Source organism: Lepus europaeus, chromosome 14 (assembly GCF_033115175.1).
Source record: "Lepus europaeus isolate LE1 chromosome 14, mLepTim1.pri, whole genome shotgun sequence".
Lineage (NCBI taxonomy): Eukaryota > Metazoa > Chordata > Mammalia > Lagomorpha > Leporidae > Lepus > Lepus europaeus.
The window spans coordinates 67,733,373-67,760,990 of record NC_084840.1 but is presented as its reverse complement, the minus strand read 5'-3'; the positions used below and the strand labels follow the sequence as shown (position 1 = coordinate 67,760,990).

General features: G+C 45.8%; 1 protein-coding gene across 7 annotated transcripts in view; it reads right to left on the bottom strand.

Annotated features, from left to right (window-relative positions):
- Positions 1–11,732: 11,732 nt before the first annotated feature.
- The window catches only part of BEND7 (BEN domain containing 7), a 99,807-nt gene continuing 83,921 nt past the window's right edge, over positions 11,733–27,618 (bottom strand). For 2 of the 7 annotated variants that reach the window (XM_062210869.1, XM_062210875.1), the window contains exons 7-10: positions 26,847–26,966; positions 17,522–17,575; positions 14,386–14,436; positions 11,733–13,921 (exon numbers count right to left, since the gene is read on the bottom strand). In XM_062210869.1, coding sequence (XP_062066853.1) covers positions 13,860–13,921; positions 14,386–14,436; positions 17,522–17,575; positions 26,847–26,966 — 287 coding nt within the window. In that variant the 3' untranslated portion in view covers positions 11,733–13,859. The other 5 variants (XM_062210870.1, XM_062210871.1, XM_062210872.1 and 2 more) reach the window with 5 other exon arrangements.

Below are 27,618 nucleotides of genomic sequence, written 5' to 3'. Positions count from 1 at the left end.
CCCCACTTACCCCAGCCCCCAGTGCCTTTGTTAGCTGTTTCTGGTGCCCCCTTTCCTGAGGCATGGCCCTCTAGTCTATAGAAGCCTGGTAAACAGTTGTCAGTTTAATTGGTATCTTCTGGGACTTGTGTTTCTAGTTTTTTTCTCTAGCTAGTGCTATCTGCTAGTCAAGGCCAGCTGAGCTGCTTCCATGACTCCTGGACAAGCATGTTGGGTGGGCGGTGGGGGGCAGAATGAGCATTTCGCTGGAAGAAAGAGCTCTGGAAGTGTCGACAGAAGTGATCAGAGTCTGGTTGGAGAATTGAAGTTTGGTCTGATCAGCAAGTCAAAGTGAGGGTTTCCACCCGGAAGCAGTTTTCGCATCTGTTGCATTGCAAGCTTCTGTCTGGTGATAGGTTTTATATATTTTTTTCTTACAAGGTGGGTTTGTGCAAGCCCAATCTGTGTGCGGCTGTTAATCACATTCAAAATCAAAGAAGGCTACCTGGTCACAGTCACAGGCCTAGTTATTGATTAAGGGAGCACAAGACGTTCCCACACTGTGATGCTATCTCTGTGCAGGGTGAGGCAAACAATGGCGTTCTTAATCATTCAGACAATGGAGTCGTTCATCATTTTCTCTCTAAGAGCAGAGACTCACGCTTCCTGAAGGAGCAGCAGGTGCTTCCTGGGCCACAGAGTTCCTTGAAAAGTCCAGTGACCCTGGGAGCTCAGTGCAGGGTGTCTGCACAGCTTGGAGAGTCTAACTCTTGCCTGCCCCCTACAGGCCTCAATCCCAGCAGCTATAAAAGAGGGAGGCAAGCACCACACTCTTCCCAACATCTACAGCCACTGTTGGAGCTCCTGCACTTAACTCACCTCCATGAGTACATGGGGGCCTTTGCATTGGCACCTGCTTCTGTAATACCACCAATCAGAATGGAATAGGCAGTGAGGCTATGTGCTGTAATGAAATGTGCTGTAATTCTTTAAGGGGGAGAATTCCCACATCGTTGGATTATTCACAGGTTACTTGTAATCTGCTCACAGCTCTCATGCTAGGACTCTGCCACATCTCCCGGCTCTTCTAGAGCTTTGGTTTCTAAGCGTGGGCGTGCACCAGGGTCCCCGTGGGGCTTGTTGCAGCACACAGGGCCCTACTCCCACAGTGTCTGGGTTGGCAGATCTGGGAGGGGGCTGGAGAGTTTGCCAACACATTTCCAGGCAATGCTGCTGCTGGACCAGGGGATCCCACTTGGAGGACCAGTGTTTCATGGCCTCACTCTCTTCCCGCCAGAGGGCCTTCGTCATTCTGAGGATCGCTTGACTTCCCTCACAGCCTCCCTTTAATTTTTGGGTTGTTGGATAGACGATGGAGAGGGGGAGGAAGTAAAAGGGAAGAAAAGGTTTCAAAGCTGAATGAATGGCAGCGGCGATATTTAAACTCCGCTCGTTCTATCACAAACTCCCTCTTCCAATCACTCTGCTATGTTCCCTTGGAAACGTTTTAGTAAGTGTCAGATGGAAGACACGGGCTCCTTCCCAGGCGCTTCCTGGTAGTGTGTTGGGGGGATATTTCATGTGGGATGATTCAAATAATACACTTAGAAGGCCTGGCATAAGACAAGCGCATCCTATGGTGCTAGCTCTAGATCGGAATGCCTGGGCCTTGGTCCTGGTTCCATTGCGTGTGACTTTGGGCAGAGTTGATGATAATAATACCTCCAGGCTCTTAATGGAGATGAACTGAATTGCTGGCAGTGAAATAAGAGAAAGAAAAACAAACTCATAACAAATACGGGCTATCCCTTGGACTCAGCGGGCACATGCCAACTGGAGCATAAAGAGCACCACGAGGCAAATCATTCAGGCCCTCATCGGGTTGTTCTGGAGGATTCTTCCCACCATAAGGTGACTAGAGAGACAAAACAGAAAGAAAGGATGGAGGAGCTGGAGTCATACTCATTGGGTTCAAATCAGCTACAGACGACTGCCTGGTTATGTGAGCTGGAAGTTGTCTCACCTTTTTTTTTTTTTTTTTTTTTTTTTACATCTGCTAAGTGGGACTAGGAGAAGCACCTGCTTCCTGGGGTGGTTTTGAGGATTACCTGAGTTAAGTCTGGCAGGCCCCGTGTGTCCCGGCCATGCCAGCCAGCCTCCACCTGTGGGCTTGAAAGGCACGGCTCTGTTTTGCTGAAGCCCTTCATCTGGTAGACCAGCGTGGCATTGCACAGATAGGGAACACACGAGAGAACGGACGCTCAGGGCCTGACCCGTGTGTCACAACCAGTCCCTGGTTTATTTTTTTCAGGGAAGTCTTTTTCTCCAGACCCCAGAGTCCCTGATAGCCTTGTTTCTTGAACTCATGTCTCAAGAGCACTTGCCCCTGGAAGGGGGTCTTCTCATCTGCAACTCCTACATTTTTTAAGAGGGCCGTCTCAAGTTTCCGTTCAAGCCACAGAGAGGAGATCCTTTTCCTGTTATGCTACAGACTGACTCCCCCACTCCGCACCCCCACCCCCAACTTCAAAGTAAAGCATTAGGCACCAGGGCCCTATAAATAGGTTCAATGTGCATATTACTGGAGCGACAAAGATGTGGAAGATGAATTTCTCACTGGAGCTCATGCGCTACTTGAGAGCCTGTACCACAGAAGTATCTCACCATATTCCAAGTTTTCCTAACAGCATCCTACAGCGACTGTTACATGTATATGGAGACATAGACCACTGAGCCTTTCTCCCTCCACTCTGTTTTCCTCTGCTTTTTAGAAAATGATCTTCTCATTGTAAAAAACTTTAGACACATATAATTTTTTGAAGATTTATTTATTTATTTGAAAGAATTGTGGGATGGGGGAGAGAAAGAGAAAGAGAGAGAGAACGTGCAAGAGCTTCCATCCCCTGGTTCACTCCCCAGATGGCTTCAATGGCCATGGCTGGGCCAGGATGAAGCCAAAGCCAGGAGCTTCTTCTGGGTCTCCTACATGGGTGCAGGGGCCTAAGGACTTGGCCCATCTTTTGCTGCTTTTCCCAGGCTATTAGCAGGGAGCTGGATCAGAGTGGAGCATCTGGGACTCGAACCGGTATCCATACAGGATGCCAGCATTGCAAGCAGCAGCTTAACCCACAACACCACAACTCCGGCCCCATCTTTTAAAAATCACAGAGATAATAACTGTTAACAGCTTCTTTCTATTCTTTTTTCTGTGCCTGTATATAAATGTTTGTTATGAAAAATGTTATTAGGCTGATGTTTAATTAACACATTATAACTTTGCTAAGCTGTAGATGGTTGTTGCTATCTACTTTTAAGATATGGTGCAATTAGTCTGCATTTGTAGTTACAATTAACTTTATAAAAATATGTTTTTGAGGGGCCAGTACTGTGGTGCAGCAGGTTAAAGCCCTGACCTGAAGCGCCGGCATCCCATATGGACGCTGGTTCTAGTCCCAGTTGCTCCTCTTCCCATCCAGCTCTCTGCTATGGCCTGGGAAAGCGGTAGAAGATGTCCTAAGACCTTGGGCCCCTGGACCCACATGAGAGACCTGGAAGAAGCTCCTGGCTCCTGGCTTCAGATCGGCTCAGCTCTGGCCATTGCGGCCATCTGGGGAGTGAAGCAGTGGATGGAAGACCTCTCTCTCTGTCTCTACCTCTCTCTGTAACTTTTTCAAATAAATAAAATAAATCTTTAAAAAATGTTTTTGAAGTAAAAATTATAAGCAGGCTGAAATGCTATTCAGCAGTAGATATTCATATATCATGAACATTTCTCCCTGCCATCAAATGTTCTACATGATTAAAATTTTAAGAAATAACTTCCTTTCTCATTGTAAGAATGGCATGTTCAAAACAGGAAACAATTGAGGTAAATACCAGGAAGCAAGTATAAATTTCACCACCCAGAGGTAACTATTATGAACAATTTGATGTATGTCTTCTGAGGCTGTTTCCTGTAAACTTGTGTGTGTGTGTGTGTGTGTTTGAAGGACCCAAGGTGTGATGCAGAGCATTAGGTTGCTGCTTGGGACACCAGCATCCCATATTGGAGGGCCAGTTTGAGTCCTGGCTGCTCTGCTTCTAATCCAGCTCCCTGCTAACGTGCCTGGGAAAGCAGCAGAAGGTGTCTCAAGTGCTTGGGCCCCTGACACCCACCTGGAAGACCTGAATGGAATTCCAGGCTCCTGGCTTCAGCTTGGCCCAGCCCCACCCATTGGGGGCCATTTGGGGAGTGAACCAGTGGATGGAAGACCTCTCTTCCTGTCTCTCACTATCTCTGTCTCTCTCTGTCTGTCTGTCTTTGTGGCCGTAAGCCCCTGTCACACTTTCAAATAAATAAATGAATAAAATTTTTAAAAAAGGATCCTATTGTAATCAGAGTCAGTTAACTGATGAAGGAGCAGGAGTCACACAAATGTGAGAGTTGATGTACGTACACGTGTATGTGGACATCACTTAAAATGGCTGCATAGGATTCTACTTTAACAAAATAATTTAAAGTATTCTTAGACAGGCAAATTACTTTCATTTTGTTTACTGTTGAACTATTTTGAGATGAATACCCTGTGGCTTAGTCTTTGGGTAATCTTTTTTTTTTTTTTTTAAGATTTATTTATTTATTTATTTGAATTATTTATTTATTTATTTGAAAAGAGTTGCAGAGAGAGAGAGAGAGAGAGAGAGAGAGAGAGATCCTCCATTCACTGGTTAACTCCACAAATGGAGCTGGGCTGATCCAAAGCTAGGAGCCAAGAGGTTCTTCCAGGTCTCCCATGTGTGTGCAGGGGCCCAAGGACTTAGGACATCTTCCGCTTTCCCAGGCCATAGCAGAGAGCTGGATCAGAAGAGGAGCAGCTGGGACTAGAACCAGTGTCCATATAGGATGCCGGTACTGCAGGTGGCAGCTTTACCTGCTACGCCACAGTGCCAGCACCCTATTTTTTAATCCTTATCTATTCATGTTGATGTACTTGAAAGGTGGAGTGAAAAAGAAAGACACACACACACACAGATCTTCTATTAGCTGGTTCACTCTCCAAATGTCTGCAACAACAAGAGCTGAGCCAGGCCAGAGCCAGGAGCCCAGAATGCCATCCAGGTCTCCCACATAGGTGGCAGGGACCCAAGGGCCCAAGCAGCCATCTGCTGTCTCCCAGGATGCATTACCAGAAAGCTGGACTGGAATCAAAAGTAGCTGGTATCCCACAATGCCCATCCCTTGTGTGTTTTATAAAGACAATCACATTTGGAGGACATCTGGGAGGGGCCAGTGCTGTGGTGTAGTGGGCTAAGCCTCCGCCTGCAATGCCATAATCCCTTATGGGCTCCGATTCAAGTCCAGGCTGCTCCACTTCTGATCCAGCTCTCTGCTATGGCCTGGGAAAGCAGTAGAAGATGGCCCAAGTCCTTGGGCCCCTGTATCCAGGTGGGAGACCTAGAGGAAGCTCCTGGCTCCTGGCTTCGGCTCGGCGCAGCTCTGGCCGTCATGGCCATTTGGGGAGTGAACCAGTGGATGGAAGACCTCTCTCTCAGTCTCTCCTTCTCTCTGTAGCTCTGCCTCTCAAATAAATAAATAAAATCTTTTAAAACAAAACAAAAACCATAATGGAGTGGATTCCTTGAGTGAGCAAAGAAGTAAGGAATGCAAATGGGCATCTGAGAAGGGAGGGACATGATAGGAGCCAAGAGGACCACAAGTAACTCAGCTCAAGGCACCTGAAATCCAAACAGGCGCCCAGAGCGATCGAGGGCAGCACAGCACTCGGAGCTCTCTTACAGTTGAGGATGTCAGCTAGTTATACAGTACTTCTTTCATTCACTTACTGACTTTATGTGATCTAAACAGCATCACTGCAAAGTGTTCCTGAATATACAGAAAACTGGACTCTTCATTGACTCCATGAGCCAGCCAAATGGGGACCCCCAGCAAATGAGACCAGTGAGATGTGGCTTCAGTCACCAGCCTCGCTGGGTATGTATTTGGGAATGAAACTGCTGGGTTGTATGGTAACTCCGTGTTTAACTCTCTCTCTCTTTCTTTCTCTCTCTCTCTCTCTTTTGAGAAGCAGAGAGGTAAAGACAGAGCTCCCATCTACTGGTTCACTCCCCAAATGCCCATAACCACCTGGGGCTCTGGGTGGGAGTACTGAAGTGCGGAGCTGGAACTCAGTCCATGTCAGAAACCCTGTGATCTGAGCCATTAGCACTGCCTCCCAGGCTCTACATTAGCAGGGACCTGGAGTCAGGAGGTGGGAACTGAACCCAGAGAGTCTAACAGGGGACACAGGTGTTCTTTTTTTTTTTTTTTAAAGATTTTATTTATTTATTTGAGAGGTAGAGTTACAGACAATGAGAGGGAGAGATAGAGAGAAAGGTCTCCTGTCCACTGGTTCACTCCCCAAATGGCCGCAACGGCCAAAGCTGCGCCAATCCAAAGTCAGGAGCCAGGAGCTTCTTCCCGGTTTCCCAAGCAGGTGCAGGGGCCCAAGGACTTGGGCCATCTTCCACTGCCTTCCCAGGCAATAATAGAGAGCTGGATGGAAAGTGGAGCAGCCAGGATTTGAACTGGCACCCATATGGGATGCCGGCACCACAGGCGGCGGCTTCACCCACTATGCTACAGCACTGACCCCTGAATCACTTTATTTTTTTAGATCTCTTTTTAAAGCAGCTTAACATTGGTACACCACTTCTCATATATATTTATACAAGTTAGGCTTTTCCTTATTTTTTGACAATAAAAACTGCATGAAATTAGGATGATTTGATATATATTTGTATACATAATTGTATACAAATTATGTATACAACAATTTACATATACAATAATGTATTGTTTCAAGTGTACAAGACATTGTTCACCATAGTCCCACAAACTCACGTGTCCCCCTTGCACTGTGCCTTCATCATCTCTGCATCACTTCAGTTTTAATGTATGTGCTGCTGCAGGGAGCACCTCTTACTTTTCCATTTCATTGTACTGATCTGTCCATTCACGTGCCATCCCCACGGCTTCCATCTCTGCAGTTTTATAATATGTTCAGTTGTGGACAGAGAAAGGGCCGTAAGGCACGCTCACACTTTTTAAAGCATTTTCCCCTCCTGGGGCATGGGGGGTGGGAGGCTTCTCTCCTATATATATATATATATATATATATATATATATTTTTTTTTTTTTTGACAGGCAGAGTGGATAGTGAGGGAGAGAGATAGAGAGAAAGGTCTTCCTTTTTGCCGTTGGTTCACCCTCCAATGGCCGCTGCGGCCAGCGCATCGTGCTGATCCGAAGCCAGGAGCCAGGTGCTTCTCCTGGTCTCCCATGCGGGTGCAGGGCCCAAGCACTTGGGCCATCCTCCACTGCCTTCCCAGACCATAGCAGAGAGCTGGCCTGGAAGAGGGGCAACCGGGACAGGATCCGGCGCCCCAACCGGGACTAGAACCCGGTGTGCCGGCGCCGCAAGGCGGAGGATTAGCCTGTTAAGCCACGGCGCCGGCTTTCTCTCCTATATTTAAGCTGTTTGAATTCACACTAGTTTGGTCCATTTTTATCACCTCTTCTTCCCCACCTGCCAACGTCATTGTTTCCCTTGCAATCAGAAGTTGCTTCTCAGTCTCTTGGTTTGTTCATTTCCCTAAGCTGTGTGTAACTATCCTGATGTGTCACAGTGCATGTAGCTTCCAGTGTCCAGGAATTGGCACAGCACCGAGCCTGGGGAGCCAGTGCCAAGGCAAAGCACAGGGACAGCCGGCTATGGCTGCGTTATTGTTTCCAGGGAACGCTGATACTAAGAGCAGGTAGGACAAACGCATGTGGACTCTACATGATGCAAATCATTTGCAAACAAACGCAGACTCTTAACAAAGTCATGGCCACCCACTGCCACTGGCGCATGTTACAGGGAGCACCGGGGGAGAGGCAGAGTGAAGGAAGGGTAGTGTGGGGGCTGTTGAGTCCCCTCAGACTTTCCCTGTCCAGGGGTTGGAAATTACATAGCTTCTGGAGCATACTTAATTTGGTAATGTAGAGGAAGAAGTGCACCTGTTACAACACCTTTTCTTTCTCCCTCCATTGGTGGAGTACAGCAGAGAGCAGTTCTGCTAATAGAATATGTAGTTGGTCCCTGTCTCATTGGAACAACCTGGATGCTCAGTTTCCCTTGTGAGGTTGATTTTTACTCCACATTCACATCAGGGTCTCTCTTCCCCCTTTAGACTCTGTCATGACCCTGTGGTGGAGGGGGCACACAGCTGCAGGTCAGGAGAGCTGGCTTCCGACCTGCTCCTCCATGGACCATGTTGGCATCAGCTGCACTTTAGGGAGGTATTTCTAAAGGAATAATCTAGATGAAGTAAATTAGTTCAACGTTTAGGTGAAGGTGCTGCCTCCCATAAGGATGCCGGTTCAAGTCCCAGTTGCTCTGCTTCTGATCCAGCTCCCTGCTACTGTGCCTGAAAGGGTAGTGGAGGATGGCCCAAGTACTCGGGGTCCCTGCCACCCACTTGGAAGACCCAGATGGATGTCCTCGCTCCTGGCTTTGGCCTGGCCCAGACCTGGCTGTTGCAGGCGTTTAGGGGAACGAACCAGTGGATGAAAGATCTCTATCTCTGATTCTCTCTCTGTCACTCTGCCTTTCAACTCAGTAAATGAATCTTTTTAAAAACATGTAGTGTTTACAATCTCAAATTTTAAAAAATTAAAATATCTAATTTCTTAGTAATCAAATCATAACAAAAAAATTAAAATGGACTTTTAAGTGCCATGTTTACTTGGAGTATCAGTCTGTGAAGCATACAGCGTGCCATCACTTTTGAGCTCCATTTCCAGATCATTCCTTGGCTTTTCAATGATGATTCCTCTAGTGTTTTTAATTTCACTGGTAACAAAGTGGAAATGGGCAAATAAAAAACATATCTACCCGCACACATACATAATAAACACATATGTGTAAACATATATATGCGTATGCATATTATCTGGTGGGGGATGATTCATTTCACGCATTTGAGGTTACAAAGTACAAAGTTTTGTGTAAATCTGAAGCACTGCTCAAGTCACCAGGGTTAGGAAGTTCTCGTGGGCACAACCAGCCTCTTTGTGGTCCACCGACTGTCTCAATTTCCCCCATTTATGAAGGGCAGTGAGTGACAAGGGGGAAAAGGAAGCTGACATGATGTAAGACTACAGGATACGCAAGGAGAGCAAAGCACAAGGCTCCTGACCCCTCCCCACGACTGCCCAGCCAGGCCCTCGGTCTTGGTGTCTACACAGCCTGCCTCACCTCTCCTGGCTTCTGTGCTGACGGACCGGTGTTTGGCTGGTGGGAGAAGGGACATTACCTTCTGACACTGGCGGCACTGGACACTGGACGGCCGCAGTCCACTGTGATGGGGTCGGCGAGGCTGCACGTGACCGCCGACTCGTCGCCACGTCTTTGGCCAGGCTGTTCTTGATGGGAGGCTCTTGGAAGAGTTGTCACCAGCGCCTGAAATCTTCATGGCTTCCCAGATAAGATCCCTGACAGCACAAGGCTTAGATTCCAGTGGGAAAACGGGTAAGGAACAAACACATAAATAAGCGAGAGTGTTCCAGAGGGTGGAAGGTGAGGGGAAGGGAGTAACAGACTGCGGCGTGATGGCTTCCGGCGCCTGTGTGTGGGCACCGTCACACACCTCTTTGACAGAGCTGAATTACGAGGAAGGAATGCTGCTTCCAAAGTCTAAGTCCTGTTCTGTCTGGTGGAGCTGTTCAGGAACACAAAACAGTGGTGAGTGCTGATGTCCCCTCGCCCACACCCAGCACGCTGCCCTCTGTCCCACGCTTGGTCGTGGCGTCCCAAGCACAGGGGCTCTTTGCTTACAGCTGTGCCCGGCCCCGCCCCCAGTAGTGTGCTGGACACACAGTAATACTCATGGAAGGAACGAATGGAACAACAGCCAAACCTGAACTCTCCTGTCCTCCTCTCCCAGTGCTCCGCTAGCTTAGTGAGTGCAAATGACATCCCCTGGCTCCGGGGCCAGAAACCTTGGCGTCAGCTTTGACACGTCCGCTCTACTCCAGCCCCTGCTAATTGTTCACCCGGTCCCTGGGATTCTTTCTTGTGCTTGGGTATGTGGATTTGTGTCCTCCTGTGTTCTCTCTAGCTCTTCTAAAAAGATTTATGTATTTATCTGAAAGGCAGAGTTAGAAGGGACATCATCCATCGGCTGGTTCACTCCCCAAACAGCTCAACAGCTGGGACTGGGCCGTGCTGAAGCCAGGAGCTTGAAACTCCATCCTGGTCTCCCGTGTTCTTGGGCCACCTGCTGCTGCTTTCCCAGGTGCATCAGCAGGGAGCTGGATCTGAAGTGGAGTAGCAGGAACTCAAACCGGCACTTCTATGGGATACTGGCATTGTAAGCATCAGTTTAACCCGCTGTGCCACGATTCCCAGCCGCCCATGTTCTCTTCATCCCCAGCTGTTTCTTGCTTTCGGCCTGCCTCTCTGCAATCAATGTCCCATCCTTCAGCCAGAGCGATCAACATACAAATGAATCTGAAAGACCTCTCACTCAAATGCTTCAGCACCTGCCGATGCTGTCCTAACCACTAGGGGTGAAGGAGGGCCCGGCACTGCCCCCCCAACTCTGTACCCCAACATCATACCAGCAGACCCTGCCCCCTCGCCATGTCTGAAGCTGTTGGCGTTTGGTAAGTGGTGGAGCTGAACCCTGGTGCAGCTGGGAGACGAGCACCTTTGAAGCACCTACCCCTGCCAGCATGTGGAAGCCAGGGCAGTCTGGGGGCCTTGGACCAAGCAAGAACACACTGTGAGCCCCTTGCAAGCAATTTCACAGACATAAGGAGCCCCATGAAGCTGGAGGTGCGGCAGGAAGGGAAGGTGGGAGCCAGGCTCAGCTTCAGAGAGCTGTGGTTGCATGAAGCACTCTGGTTGGCTGTAGTTTAGGTTTTTTGTTTTGTTTACAAGCAATAGGCCCTGCTGGCCTTCTCCCCCTCCCCCCTCACCCTCTGTCGGCAGTTTTCTTACGCAGCAGCTACTCCCGCCAGTCCTCACAGCGGCTCATAGTTCAGGGCCCTCCATAATGAGGACTCAGAAATAGGAGGGTGCTTCAAGGAGTCATGGAAAATGGAACCAAAAGATATGTTCATTCTGGTGCATAAACATTTTTGAAATCCATGCAGTTTTTTCATCAAACGCATATGATTTAAGTTTAAGAGCTTGTGTAGACCAGGAGGTAAAGACCCCAGAGCTCCAGATTCCAGGCCCAAGGGCATCACCTGCTCAAAGCATCACCTACCCGGGGGGAGCAGCGCCCTCCACTGTTCAAAGACGAAAGCAATTATGTCTCAGCAATGGCTCTGCATCAGAGAAGATTGATTTGTTCTTCTGATGTGTTGTTTCCATAGAAGCAGGGCTTAACCTTTTTAGGCGAAGATTACAAAGCTACCTAATTCATTTAAAATTAGGCTCCAAGCACCTCAGGACTTAACGCTCAAGTGTTTCTGTGGGAGGTGCCCTCATAATTGATTGAACTGCCAGGCAGAGTCTGGGAGCTGCCAGTGTTGGAAGACACTCATCCTGGTAGCAATCCAGGGTGCAGGGAGTTTTATTTTTTAAAAATTAACTTGATAAGGAGATAGAGCTTCTGTGGGCGATCAGCAGAGTATTAATAAATGCCTTTTAATTAATGAACAGCATTGACTTCTCTTCATAAACACAGGAAGACAGGCACACAGGCAAGACTCACATGCATTCAATTAAAGTAATTTATTGTACTCTTCCAGAACGGACATAAAGAGCATCTCGGGAGTTGATATCACAACACAATGTTATACACCATTTTCACAGCTAGCCTTGCGCTGAATTCTTTTTTTTTTTAAAAGAACATAGTAATTTTAAAAAATCTAAATATTTACATATTAATAAAACATATATACAGAAGATTGAGACATTACCCATAGACATGGAATTTTTTTGCTACGAAAGCCTATAAAAAGGATTTCTGAATAAAGTCTGAACAGTAGTCACAGTAAGTAAACACAAATACAATTTTAATTTACAAAATATGATTTTGCTGTTACAGTTTTGATATGTGTTTCCAATTTGTAAATCCACTGCGCATATTTGTGAGGTGATGGATTCCCACCCTTCCCCAAGCACTGGGAGCTCCCGGCTGTCTCCGTCTTGGAAGGACGGGCCCTCGCAGGCTCATGCTACGTATTCACCCACCCACAGCCACAGGTCAGTGCTTCTGCCTCGACTAGCCACATGGTCATCAGAGTTATCAGAGTGAAAGGTCACTCGTTCATCCTTTCTGTTCCCTTGAGAAGTATTTCATTCTGGGAGGCAGAGGACAATTTTTAAAGACATAGCTGCAGCAAAACAAGAGCCCTGGTGTGCAGAACTCCATCACAGCACTGGATGACACAGGGGAGAAGGAGGCATGCCCAAAGACAGGTCGGGAAGAGCTCTGAACCTTCCTTGTAGCATCCGGAGGGAAGTTAAGAGATGCACAGGTATGAAATGGAACTGTCTAGTAGGTGGATGGACTGCACAAAGCTACAGTTAAGATCAGCCATTTGTCATAAGACAGGCATGCCTCGTATCATCTTGTGTTCACTGGCGGGTCTTCAGTGGAAGAGTGAGTTGCCCCAGATCACTCCCCAGACCCCTGGCCCCAGGTTTAGTGTTTCAGTGTGATGTGACGCAAGGACCACAGACAGGGTGCTAAGAAAATCCAGTTCCCCGGCCCTGGGCTGCCACATGCTCTCACCCTCCTCAGGCTCCTCCACAGCAGAGCACGGGGTGGGATTCAACAGCCTGTGCAGTTCCCGTGAGCGAGCAAGTCTGGGGGAGAAGGGCTAATGGCCAGCACAGCAGCTTCTAACCCTGGCGTTTGGTGGGTCTACAGTCCCAGCTTCATTCTTGCTGATTTTTGACCTTTAGGTTAAGTGCCAGAGATTCAAGGCAATTTGCTTTATACAGTAAATGAGGTATAAACACAGTGTTTCTAAATAAAAGTGGTATTTTAAATTCACCATTTTATTAGAGAAAGAAATCTGGAAGCAAATATTTCTAAAAAACAAAATACCCCTGTGGCAAGATAGGTCTTTAAAATAAATCCAGATTTTCACAGGTTGGCTTTATATAAAGTGGAGGGCAGGTGTACTAGAGAGCAAATGAACTACATGTTGAGTACATAATTTGTGGCTGGTCACCACACAATGCCAAAGCCCTGAGCCACTTGGTTAAGACTATCTGCTCAGACAGTCTTTAGGTACCATGTAGATAATGACTACTCTGAATTTCTCTTCTAGTGAGTTATTTTGTCACTGTGTTGACACAGGTTCTGTGAAAGGTTTTTGTTTCCTAGGAGTTCATGTACCATTCGCACTTACTCAATTACGAATGCTTATTCTGGGGTGTGCTGACATCCTAAATGATTTCCTCTAATGGGTCAGAGCTTTCCTGTCTCCCAAAACAACTCCTCCTTCTTGGAAGCTGATGGTCTAATTAATTTCAGAAAGAGCCATTCTCCATTATATTGCATCTAAGCAATTTACATTAAATAAATATGCTTCAAAACTCTGTATTCACACTGGATAAAAACAGGGAAAAGAGGAGGGCTTTTTCATAATAGACAATGGACCAAATGCTGGATTTCTACAGGGGAGCAAATCAGCCCTAAAAAGGATTTATAGAAACCTTATGCCAGGCTGGAGGCTTCATTATCACAGGTGCAAAGGAAAAGTCTATGAAGGTATTCGGACATGAAGGAACTATTCGGACGGTCACAGAACGCCCACACTTTGCAGAACCTGAAATGCTACGTGGATCTCTGAGGAAATTCAAACAGAGGAGTGACCTGTGCTAAATGAGAGTCTAGCCAATGAAACCTGGATCTGTGTCCTCCGAGTTTTCTCTCCTGGTGTCAAATACATTACCTACAACAGAGACAAGAAGGTGAAGGGGAGAGCCACTTCCCTCAACAGCGTCGCACCCACTCTGATGCCATGGCCACAGCCAGGTGTTCTGGGCAAGGGCGGACCTTTTTAGGCAGGTGTTACGTCACTAAATTTGTAGCCAATGCTTTGGCTGTGATAAACGAATAGTTCAGGAATGGGAAATTTTCAACGGTTATTTTTTTTTTTTTTTTGACAAGAAAGTCCAGGAATATGTTATTAGGGTGTGCTCACGTAGTGGCCAGTGATAGAAAATAGCTACATAAAATACAAGGGTACTTCAAAAACATCTGTGGAAAAAACCGAATTCAAAGATAAGTGTATATTGGTGCAAAAATTTTTGAAATTCATGCATACGATGGGTCTTAGTAAAGGTCAGGGAAAAGGCACATTATGAAAAAACTACGCATGGATTTCAAGAATTTTTTGCACTAAAATAAACTTACCTTCTAATTCCATTTTCCATGAACTTTCTGAAGTACTTTCATATGAATTACCTGCAAGACAGAATATCACACAACTAGTAATGTGGATGAAGATTTGTAGTAAGATGGAAAAATGCTTGTTGGGTAAAACCCAAAGTCTCAGGAAACAAAATCGTATGCATTTGATCTTCATCGTATAAAGAAACAACAGAAATACAGAAAAGTCTGGTGAAAAAAAAAACCCTCAGTAATAGTAGTCTCTGGGTGGTAAAATTAGTTTAGTGCCTCTTTCTTATATCTTTATTCATTTTTACAAGGGTAAGTATGTAAAAGAATGCCAGTTATGACAAAAATGGCTAAGCCAAAATGCACATCACCCTACTTCAAATTCAGAAGCCACATTTTAAATTTTAGAAAATATTGTTTCAATTTCAACTTTCTCCATACTTTTTTTTTAAATGCAGCTGTTCCCACATTCTCGGTGGCTTTCTTCATTGCCCAGGCCCTCTCTCTACACCTGTACACAGCATCTGTGCACCTGCTACTGCCTGTCACCTGCAGGCAGGCATTTGAACAGCAGATGCTAACACCGTGCCGATTTCTGCTAGTTCAAAAAAGATCCATGGAACGAGGTTGAGGGACAATACGCGAGGTAAACATGTTCCTTCCCAGTCGTATTTTTGCCCATTTTTGTTAAAAATAAACAAATGGGAGGCAAATGTAGTGAGCTGAAACCAAGGTCACTGGACTGCCTGATGGAAGCTTGCCCTGGCCACTTCTAGCTCACAGAAGCACTTGACACCATTCCCTCACCCCTCCCCAACACAAGTCCTGGAAGGAAAATTAAAGGCCTTGGGGAGGTAAGGAAGGCATTGTTGGAACTTCTGAAGGACCAACTGTCGTCTTCGGCCCACACTGCTGGAGAGGTGCATCCCCCCACCGGCACGGCCTCGGGCACGCGGAAGGGCAGGGTCTTAGCAGCAACACTGCATTCAAAGCAGCCGACAGAGGTGGGGACCGAGAGTGGCAATCAAGACACATGCTGGACTATCAAGATTATTTAATTTTATTACTGCAAAATTGGAGCACCAATCTGTGACTTCTTTCCCTTTTCTAAATGAGAAATTTTTTTTTTATCATGCTCCTTAGTAACCTGTATCAAATATCTATCAATAACCTACTTAAAAAGTCTGTAGGTGCGATCTACCATTTATTATTATTATTATTATGACCTCACAGTTTTGGGAAAAATTTGAGATAGTAACTCAAGGAAATGAAGTCCAGCTGCTGGGAGTTTCAGATGAACTGATGGAGCACACTGTGGCGACTGTGAGACCTTGAAATGGAATCCTAAAGGGATTAGCACATCCGTCATCTCTTAGGCTCTCTAAACAACATGCAGAGAGAAGCTGGCTTTGGCTTAGGTGTAAGCAAGCTCTACGGTGTAATGGCTGGGAGTCGAGGGGCCTGGGTTCCGGCCAGGCCATCAGCCGGCTGTGAGACCTTGGGAAAGTCACTTAATGTTTCTGGACCTCAGGCTTTTTCCCTGTAAAATAAAAGGACTGGATAAAGAGAAGGGATTGGACGACATGATCTCTCAAGTTCCTTCTCATTCTCAGAGTCCTTAACTCTTTTCAGTTGCGGGAGGCTGTTCCAGCATCCCCTGAGCTCAGTTTTTTTCATCTGAAGCACCTCTGCTTCCCTCTTCACACAGGAACATGTGGAAGTATTATTTCAAAGAGCCCCATGGTAAGACAGAAGCCCAGGTGTTACTTGACAGAGAAAGGACAGGAAGTGAGGATGCTCAGGAGGCAGCTGGGGACAGCAGGGACACCCTGGGAAGGAAACACAACTAGAAAAGCCCACTGTTCCACCCCAGGGTTGAAAAGAATCAGGCTGAAATGCGTTGTCCTGATATTCAGAGGCTGACAGATTGGGAAGGAACAATAGAGATCTCATGTTTCCATTCTCTTAATTCACAAATGTGGAAACAGCCAAACAAGGAGAGAAATCCCTTTCATGTAGTGGTCATATACGGCTGAGAACCAGATACAAGCAGGTCCTTTTTGCACTATGTGGTTTGTTTCATTTATTTGCCCATTGATCTGCTGCTTAGCTACTGTGGGGCCGAGAAAGCAATGCATTATCTACATGGAAGAGTTGCTTGGTGCTCTGACGTCCACCAGCATATGGACTCTGCTTTCATTGCCATCTTGGGATGTGTACTGTCAATAAACGCATGACCTACTCATCCTAGTTACTCCACTAATAATTACCAAATTTAATTTAAAAAATACCACCCTAAATCTAGAGGAGAAAACACCAAGTTGGATTTTTTTTAGTTGGAAAGCTTTTTAGGGTACCTGGGTTTTGTCGGCAGTCTTCAGGTATTCTTTTAAGGGCAGTCAATAAAGAATCCTGAGGCCAAGTGAGGGAATAAATTGTTTGACACATGGCTCATTGATCAGACACCTGTTCCCCCTGCTCTCAGGAATGACCAACACACAGGCAGGAGGCCGGGGCCAGAGGTATTACGTGAGAGCTGAATAATGTCAATCAGAATTTGTCTGTAGTTTAACACAATCATGTAGCAAAGGCAGCAGTGTAAGCTTGTATTTGGCTGCTCTGGTTAACAGTCCTGGGAACGTGTCACTCACGCTGGATGGACTGCTTTATTTAATCACTCAATTAAAACTCAGGAGTCCCTGGGTATCCAGCACAGAAAGAACTGATCGCCTGTTGGAGGCCTTTCGGAAGAAGTGGGAGAAGACAGAAAAAGCATGCATGTCATCACACGAAATGCACGATTCTCGTTCGAAAGTGAAATTTCACTTGTGTTAAAATAATTTTTAATGTTTAAAGCCTTGAGGAATCAACATGTTGTAATACGAAGCTCTTAGGATCTGCTCTTCTGAGATTTTAAGACTAGGAAGCAGAATGTAAGAAAAATGCAACATTCCATGCTTTTTATATTACATGTTAAAAAAAAAAAAAACCTCTGAACACAGGGCTTGGGAAGCTCTGATGAGGAGGCCTGGGTCTGTTACAGCAGCAGTTTGCTCAGGCATCTGCATGTCTAATGTTAAAAGCATTTTCAATGCAAATATTGTTTTGGCTGTATTTGGCAGCGGGTGATGAAAATGTAAATGTGTTTTACCTGTTGGTGGTAGAGAAATGCTGTCCAGCCTTTCATCACCGTCAGCCACCTCTGCTGGTTACAAGCAGAAAACACAAATCTCATTAGTTTCAGGGAGCACATTCATTTTCCTGAATACAGTAATACAATTTAAAGACTCCAGGATACACAACAGTGTCTCTCTCTTCAGCTTCAGCTGGTTCACATTCCAGATTTTAGTATCATCATTTGAATATTTTAGATGATGACAGTGATGTAAAATCAATTTTCCTGTATTAAAATTCATTTTTTAACTTCAGAATCCTTATTCTGTCAGTAAGGATTTCAGTTCGTTTTTCCTTGTTTACATAGGCTTAAACATCCCACTGCCTCCGAGGTGGACTGTTTGATGTAGTAGTCATTGAAGGTGTGCAGGTCAGTGAGGTCTATGTGTCATTCCCACAACCACTCCCGACATGCAGCTGTGGGAAACCCTAAGATGACTGAAAATCCCGATCCTACAGCTGCCAATCTAATGTGGGCATAAAGAGGAAATGCATGTTTCTTTTCTTTTTTCATATATATTTTAAAACCGTTTTATTTGAGCAAGCATCTTGCTCTTCCATGCAGTGGTTCAATCCCGAAATGGTTACAATGGCCAGGGTTCTGCCAGGCAGAAGCCAGGAGCCCAGAACTCCATCTGGGTCTCCCATGTAGGTGGCAAGTACTTGGGCCCTCATCCACTGCCTCTCAGCATGCATTAGCACGAAGCTGATCGGAAGTGCAAATTAGCACACCAGTGTGGGATGTGGGAGTCTGTGCCACGACGCCTGCCCAGGTTCTTCATTTCTGCTTTAAAAATGCAAACTTTTGCTCCTTTCTGATACACATTTCAATCTCCTTGGGAGTCACCAAAAATCTTAGGCTAAATGCTAACAAAAAGAGAGGACGTTTAAATCTCCTGATAAATGGTGTGCCTGTGAGCCCCCCCTAACCTGCTGGGGACAGGGAGAAACACTGCATCACAGCCACTGAGATAACTGGTGGCACCTGCTACGTCCCAGGGCCAGGGTCCCCTTTGGAAGTTCTCTGCTGATCCTACACAGGAACGTGAGAACCACCGGAAAGCAAGCGAACACTGTCCCTTTCGTTGTTGCTTGGAAGAGGGCTTCCATATGGCCAGAAATGGTCAAACCTTTCCCCAGCTGCTTTGTCCTCTAAGGTCTTGTCTTCAGGCGGATACACACTGGCCCTACTGAAAGACCTATTCTCTGTAGACCAGTCAGAGTCACCATGAAGGGAAGACATGGGATATTCTAAACCAGTGTTGGGGGAACAGGAGTAGAAACTGCTAAAAATGAGGTTGTAGATGAATACATACTAGGAAACATGTTCATGTCAAATAACAATAAACCACATGATAGAATTTTGTGACTGTGTTTTTTTTTTCTTCATAACATTTGTTGAACTCTTTACTTAGTGTAGGGTTAATCTTATGAGTATAAAGTTAACTGAAAATAGGTCTTTGTAAAAATCAAGAGTGGGAACAGGAGGGGGAGGAAGATGAAGGGTGGGAGTGTGGGCAGGGAGGAGGGGGTAGGGTGGGAAGAATCACTATGTTCCTAAATTTATATATATGAAATGCATGAAGTTGATATACCTTAAACAATAAAAAAACTGAATTGTGTAATTGTGTTTCACTGTGGAGGAAAAGCTTTAGGTATTTTAAATTTTATTCTTTGCAGTTTTAAATTATAGTACATGTTTTGTAAGTAATGTTAATTTTATATTTAGAAAACATTTTCTTCTAATTGGTTTGAGTGAATTTGAACAGGTAGATGATTGTATTAGCTTTTCATTACTATAACAGCATAGCTGAGGGAACTGTAAAGAGAAAAGGTGGGGGCTGACGCTGTGGCCCAGTGGGTAAAGCAGCTGTTTGCAGTGCTGGCATCCCATATGGGTGCCGGTTCAAGTCCCAGCTGCTCCACTTCTGATCCAGCTCTCTGCTATGGCCTGGGAAAGCAGTAGAATATGGCCCAAGTCCTTGGGCCCCTGCACCTGTGTGGGAGACCCAGAAGAAGCTCCTGGCTCCTGGTTTTGGATGGGCATGGCTCTGGCCATTGCAGCCAACTGGGGAGTGAACCACTGGGTGGAAGATTCTCTCTCTCTCTCTCTCTGCCTTTCAAAGAAATAAATACATCTTTTAAAAAAGAGAGAGAGAGAGAGAGATTGATTTATTTAGCTCACAGCTTCGGAGGTTCTCCAAGTCTGGGCAGCCTCACTGGCCTGGCCTCTAGTGAGGGCAGCAGGTGAATGGAATGCAAGCAGAGGGAGGATCACAGAGTGAGCCAGAAAGCAAAGCCCAGGCCTTTGTAACTGCCATCCAAGAACACACTCCTGTTACGTCCCACCTCCTAGACACTGCAATTGATTAAGTTTCCACTCTCGCATTGCCAGCATCTTAGGACTCTGGGCTTGAAAGTCCCACATGACCTTGGGAGCCAAGTCATATTCAAACTATCGGAATGCTCTACATGGAACTTCTCTCATAGCCTGGAATTTTAAACATTCTTCCACAATAATAATCATAATGAAACTGACACCACCAATGAAAGCTACCACTGTTAGATGCTTACCATTTTCTGAGTACTTGGCAAGCAACGTGTCATTTCAACTTTGGAAATCCCCACAAGGTAGGTCTGTTTTATTTTATGCTTATTTTACCAAATGAGGAAACTGAGAGATGAAGAGATTGAGAAACACCCACACTTACAGAGCTAGGAAGGGGCAGTGCCAGGGATGTGAGTCGTTTTAAAAGTTTGTACTCCTAGGGCCGGCACAGGTAAAGCCACTGCTTGCAGTGCTGGCATCCCATATGGGTGCTGGTTCAAGTCCCAGCTGCTCCACTTTCAATCCAGATCTCTGCTATTGCCTGGGAAAGCAGTAGAAGATGGTCCAAGTCCTTGGGCCCTTACACCCATGTGGGAGACCTGGAAGAAGCTCCTGGCTTTTGGCTCTAGGTTGGCTCAGCTCTGGCCATTGCAGCCATTTGGGGAGTGAACCAGTGGATGGAAAACCTCTCTCTCTCTCCCTTTCTGTACTTTCAAGTAAATAAATAAGTCTTTTTTAAAAAAAGTCTGCATTCCTAATCTTTTTGCTATTAATAGTGCATACATCACAAGGATAATTATTTGCTTATTTTTTTAAATCTTGACGTTTTAGTTAATTTTATACTTTATTAAATTTCTCTACTTTACCTGTGTAATTCTTTTTCAAAAATCAGTCTGGGGGATAAGTTAATGTTCACTCTGTAATTCAGCTATCCTTTTTAAAAATAGGCTTATACTATTATATGCATTAGTAAGAACAAAACATATACAGCCAAAGATACACACACACACACACATCATTAACTATAAATCAGCATAAGCTGCCTGCAAGAATAGGAGCGAAGTGTCAGAGATGAAGGACATCACTGTTATTTAAATTTAATTATAACATTTGTCTGTAACAACAAGCTCACAATCTTTCTTCTGTGGTGATAATCAAGTTGTAAAATTCAGAAAAGATTGAGCAAGTCCAATAAAAATTTAATAGCAGTGACGGCTTTACGCTCAGATCTAACACAAATAATAAATTGTGATTTCAGCTCTAGGAAATAATCAAATGAAAACAATAAAAATCCACACAGGATAAGAATCATTCTAGTTATAGGAAAAAATGGCCACACGTGATGAACGCTCCCAGTGAGTTTCTATCTGGCCTCGGCTAACGACCTCTCAGATCCATGCTGGGCACTCCTTCTTCCTCGAGGCCCTGTGGACTTCCTTGACCCGGGAGCTAATTAGTTTGCCCACTCACAGTCGGCGTCTAGACCTGATTCCGGGAACTGAGTCATAGACGAGACAAGGTTGAAGTGGTGGCGTATCCATGAAACGCTGTTGGCGTGATCATTTAGACCAGAACTAACCAAGACAGAAAGTGAGAGGGCAAGGAGCATTATGGGTCCAGGACTCTTAGTTTCCATCAGCGTCCCATGGCAGTGGCCATGGTTTCAGTTTGCTGGGTCCTGCTTTTGCGCTACTCAAGGAGAAGGAAGTGACTTGACAAAATCAGGAGACATTCTGTCCTTGGCCGGTCTTTGCTGGTGCACTTGGCTTGTTTTGGTCTGTACGCCTGGGAAGAGCAAGGTTTGGCCTTCTCTTCTCAGGTGCTAACAGACACTACTACACACATGGGAGAGAAGAGCCAAGGTGCCAACCACGAGTATGCGGCAGGTCCTTGGAAGCTGATGCTCCGAAGTTAAAATGTCCCAAGTCCAGTATCCTGATGCCTGTAGTACAGGAGTGGACACTCTCCTGGACGAGAAGGCCTCCAAGAAAGGCAGGGCTTGGGGGCCATTCTGGAGAACCAGGCAAATAAGGGGGGAGAATGAGCATTGGTGATGTGCATGATTAACAGAAATGCCAGGATGGTTAAGAAATGTGCTCACCAGGGCCAGCACTGTGGCGTAGTAGGCTAAGCCTCTGCCTGTGGTGCCAGCATCCCATACGGGTGCCCGCTGTCATGTCCCAGCTGCTCCTCTTCCTACCCAGTTCTGCCTATGGCCCGAGAAAACAATAGAAGATGGCCTAACTGCTTGGGTGTCTGCACCTGTGTGGAAGCCAGCAGCAGCTCCTAGCTCCTGGCTTTGGATGGCTCAGCTCTGGCTGTTGCAACCATTTCGGGAGTGAAACAGCCAATAGAAGACCTCTCTCTCTGTCTCTCCCTCTTTCTATCTGTAGCTCTGCCTCTCAAGTAAATAAATAAAAAATTAAAAATCTTAAAAAAAAAAAAAAAAGAAATGTGCTCGCTGGCCAGTCTGCTGTTGGCAGGAGGAAGAGGGATGGTGGAGGTTCATACATCCTGCTGTGTGTGTGTGTGTGTGTGCGCGTGCACGCTGTGGGTGGGGAAGGGGAAGGAAGACAGACGAGAACCTACAAGACGGCCTCAGCACCTGACAGGAGAAGGAGAAAGGTGTTTACCCATAAAATACCCAAGCATGGAGAAGGCACTACAAGAAGACTGAAGCCAAGCTTCCTATTTGAGGCCTGGGCTCCACTGCCAGCCAGGCTGCTGCTATCTCCCTATAGCTTGGGACTCCTACCTTCTTCAGAGGGTTCTCTGAAACCTTAACCCGATAAGTCGCCTAGGGACTTTTAGTCCCCCTCCTCAGAGACGGGCACACGTCCTAGAACACAGAGCCCTCTTCTTCCTGTCTCTGGAGCATTCAAATTAGTAAACCCACACTCTGTGTTTACAGTTCTGTTCCGGCAAGCTCCCAAGGAGCTCCAAGGATGTCTCACGTTTTCCTGCAACCCTCGCAGCCCGTGAAGCAGGATGGGACCAGGTGTGTGCACAGGTATCTGCTGGCCTGCCTTGGGCCAGGTCCACCTTGGTGGCACAGCTAGGATGAGAACCTGGGAGAATGACAGTTAGCTGGGCGGCTGCTTCTTGGGTATGGTGGCCCTTTGCCTTTCCTTTGGGTGTGCTGATAGTACGCTGAGGTCTCTCCATTATGACAAACTTTAGATCTCTCAAATCTATTATATTTAGTGCTGTCATGGTCCGGGCAGAGGGTCTGCACTGGAGAAATCAATAGGTAAAAAGGTTCTAATATACTCAGTCAGCACAGACCAAGTAGGGATTCCCTGTTGGGTGAACTTACTGGGCAAATGTCTTTGGTGACACCTGTCATACAACTATAAAAATGACATCTGTCATTCACTCCCAACTCAACCCCCTGTAGGAAGGGGCCTGGGGGCTTGGTGATGTAACTCAAGGCTGAATCGGGAGGTGTGAGGGTTGTGCCGGCAGAATGTGTTAATCCATGTCGAGTGAGGTCCCCCCAGTTCAGGAAGCTCCGAATCTCAGGGGTGGGGAGAGGACTGGAGAAGAGAAGGGGAGGGGAAGGGTGTAACACAACCAGGAGATGGGGCAGAGGAGATGCGAGACGCCTGCGAGGAGGAGGGGGTGGGGGGACTCTGGAGTGATCACAAGGCACCCTCAGGAGCCCTAGGCACCCCGCGGGTTCACGTGGGATTACGTGATCAAATACTCTTGAGGGCCACACATGACCTTGACCAGGCTAACAATACAGCCTTGTTGTCATGGACAACAGTCTCTTCCTTTCTATAATTACAAATTGATTCACTGGCTCATTCAACAAATGTTTCTTTTCTTAACATTTAATTAATTTATTTGAGAGACAGACAAAGATACAAAGGGAGCTCTTACCGACTGGTCCGCGCCCCAAATGCCTGCAATGCCTGGGTTCTGCCAGGCTGAGTCTAGGAGGTGGGAACTCCATCTGCTCCCACATGGGTGGCGGAGACTTAACTCCTTGAGCCCTCACTGCTGCCTCCCAGGGTGTGCATCAGCAGCAAGCTGGAATGCGGAGTGGGGCTGGGACTGGACCCAGGCACTCAATACAGGATGCAGGGACTGCAAGGCAACGGGCCAAACACCCTCCCTCTACAAGTATTTCTTGAAAGTGCCAGTCACTTGGGACACGGGCACGACTCAGAGGCAGTCCCTGTGGAGGAAACAGAAGGTTTAAAGTGCACAGGCCACCTGGGAAAGCTCTAGGAAAAGAGAACCTTTCAGATGCTTATGGAAGGTAGAGGTGGCGTTTCCAGGCAGATAAAGCCTCAGCACGTGGGAGACCAGACTAGTTCAGGAACAGAGAAGCCAGGCGTGGCTGGCAGAGTCTGGGGTCTAGGGTGGGAGAGGAGACTGGAGAGGAGGGCACAGCTAGACTGGGGAGGTGTCACAGTTTCACATGAAAAGGATCTGTTAGGGGCCAGCATTGTGGTGTATCAGTTTAAGCTGCTTCCTGCGATGCCAGCATCCTATGTGGGTGCTGATTTCAGTCCTGGCTACTCCACTTCCCATCCAGCTCCCTGCTGATGTGCCTGGGAAAATGGAATGCTTGGGCCCCTGCCAGCCATGTGGGAGAACTGGATAGAAGAGTTCTAGGTTCTGGCATGAGCCTGGCCCAGCCATGGCTGTTGCAGCCACTGGGGGAATGAACCAGTGGATGGAAGATCTCTCTCTGTAATTCTATCTTTCAAATATATAATCTTAAAAAAAAAAAAAAAAAAGATCTGTTAGAGACTGCTGTGGTTCGAACGAGGGCTCCAAAAGGCATCTGTTGGAAACTGACTTCCCAGTGCTGTAGCTGTTGGCAAGTGGGGTCTAACTGACTAGGACAGAAGGCAGGGCCCTCATGAATGAATTAATGCGTTACTGCAGGAGTAACACAAGGGCAAGAACAGTCTCTCCCGTCTCATGCTCTCTGCCCTTCTACCATAGGATGGTGGAGCAAGAAGGCCCTCACCCAACGTGGCCTCTCACTCTTGCACTTCCCAGCCTCCAGATACATTTCTGCTCCTACTGAGTGACCCAGTGTGTGGTGTGCTGTCACAGGGACAGTCACACTCACTGTAGCACTGTTCTCACACCTCCACACTAGGCAAATGTATACCATCACCTGCCGTGCGTTCCTGAGCCATCTCACACGCCAGCCAGAGGCTCGGGCCAGGTGTTTGATGTCTGACCTGAATTTGTTTCCATTTATTTACTTAATTAACACATAACCGTTGTATATATGTATGCTGTGTAACACAATGTTCTGAAATATGTATATACTTTAGAATGGCTAAAGCAGATTGATTAACATATTTTCACATACTTCTCATTGCTCTAATTTAAAAGTTTAAATTTACTTATTATTTATAAGGAAGAGACAGGAATGGACAGAGGCAGAGAGAGACAGAGAGACTCCTATCTGCTGGTTCACTCCTCAACTGCCCGTAACAGCCAGGGTTGGGGCAGCCTGAACTTCAGCTTTTCCAAAGCCAAAGGCCTGGACCCCAATCTGGGTCTCATTTGGGTGGCAGGGACCCAAGTACTGGAGCTATCACCTGCTACCTCCCAGGTACACACACGGAAGCTGGCCTGGAAAGCAGAGACACGACATGAACCCAGGAACTCTGATTTGGAATGCCAGTGTCCTGGGTGGTAGTGGCCCGCTATGCCACACATCTACCACATCTACCTCTGTTTCAAAGAGTCTATTTTATAGATCCCATATATTATAAATGAGATTGTGCAGTAATTGTCTGTCTGTGCCTGGCTTATTTCCCTTAGCATAATGCCCTTCGCATTCATCCAGGTTGTGGTACATGACAAGATTTCCTTCTCTTGAAAGGTTGAACACTATGCTATTGCGTATATGTGCCACATCTTCTCTACCCACCCATCTGTAGGTGAACACCTGTGTTGTTTTCATGCCTTGGCTATTGTGGATAATGCTGCAATGAACATGGCAATGTCAGTGTGCCTCAGACACACTGTTTCCATCTCCACAACCTATATATATATATATACATACATAATGTACATATATATATATACACACACACACACACTCAATCGTGGGACTGCTGAATCACATGATAGATCTATTTTTAATTTTCTGAGGAATCTCCATACTGTTTTCCATAATGGCTACACTAATTTATTTGGAATTTAAAAATAGTATCTAGAGATCTGTGGACTTCTAGAGACATTTTTTTTTTGTGATGGGAGAAAATTGACCATAAAGCGATTCTCCACTGGTAAATTGGTCCACTGTCACTTGGGGAGACTGAGACTTCAAATGTAAATGTACCAAATGTACACAGTTACAATTCAACTGGTATTAGCTTTTCCTGGAATAATCATCCCAGAATTGTGAGGCCCAGATTTTTAAACACACACACACACACACACACTTATTTGATCTAAAGCTCCTTTCTATTTGATATGGTGTTCCTGGAAGGATGATCATTGTTATTTTATTTTATTTTTTTTATCTTAACATACTGGTACCTTTATAAAATCATGCAGATCCAAACAAACAAAAATCAATAGGCAGATAGAAGCAAACCACAGAAGACTCATTTTCATCCGTAAGACACATTAGAACACAAAAGAGACTAGCAAACTTTCTTGTTTACATGATTTAGAGCAAATGGACTAAGATCATTTTGACCAATCTTAAGGTAAGTTTCAAAATCCATCTGAATAAGACTTTAAGACAGCAAACCACAGCATATTATATAGAAAGGCGCAAAGAAGCTTCCCAACAGATATAGAAAATGTGTATTATGAAAAACTCTAAATGGATTTTTCAGAATGTTTTTTGCACAGGTACCCTTGTGGAGCTTCTCCTTCAAGGAAAGAGGACACTAAAACTACCTGGAGCCAAGGACTACGCTTGACAAAGTCTAGCAACTCAGCAGAGCGCTTCCGCAGTGATTTCCCTGCAGCTTGTCCGTACCTGAGCCTCTTTTTAATCTTCTTCTGGCCAGTTTAATTTGATCCTGTAGAATCTGTACCCAGTCTCTTGGGCCAGGAAGTTTATCCACATGGTTAGCAGTACAGTACTTTTCTGTGAAGACTGAAAGAAAACATGAAATCTAGTTAAGCATTTTAACAAATAAAATAGGCAAATCTGAAACAGGAACACATTTCAAGAAGGGGGAAGACAAGTCTTTTTCTGAATGATGTCAGTCCCGCAATGTGCAGCTTCAGCAACATCCATCTTATAGTCCTTTGGCAAAGATGGAAACTGGCTGGCTCCTGGCTATACACACTGTGCAAGGGGTCTGCCAAGAGTTTATGGAAAAATGGATTTCAAAGAAAAGCTTATTTTGGTGAAAAAATTGAAATCTACATGTAGGTGTTTCATTATACATAGTTTCCATGAACTTTTTGAAGACCCTTATATTGTGTTTTAAAACGAAACTGGCTACAAATTAGAAATAGTAAGCAGTTCATATAAACACTGCTCTTTCTCCTTGGTCTACATCCATGTGTTGTACAAATAGAGAAAAAAAAATGCTTCCTGCAGTCTCCTGGCCTCATGATAAAGCTCAGTAAATACATTAAAAGACATCACTTTTTTTGTTGTCCTCTCAACACGGAGTGCAGAACTACACGAGACGCTGCGTGTTCTCGTGGTGTGGTTCCTACTAGCTCAATCAGTTCTCAAAATAAATAATAATGTAATGTCATAATGCAAGTTCCAATTCCAACGCAAGTCAACCATC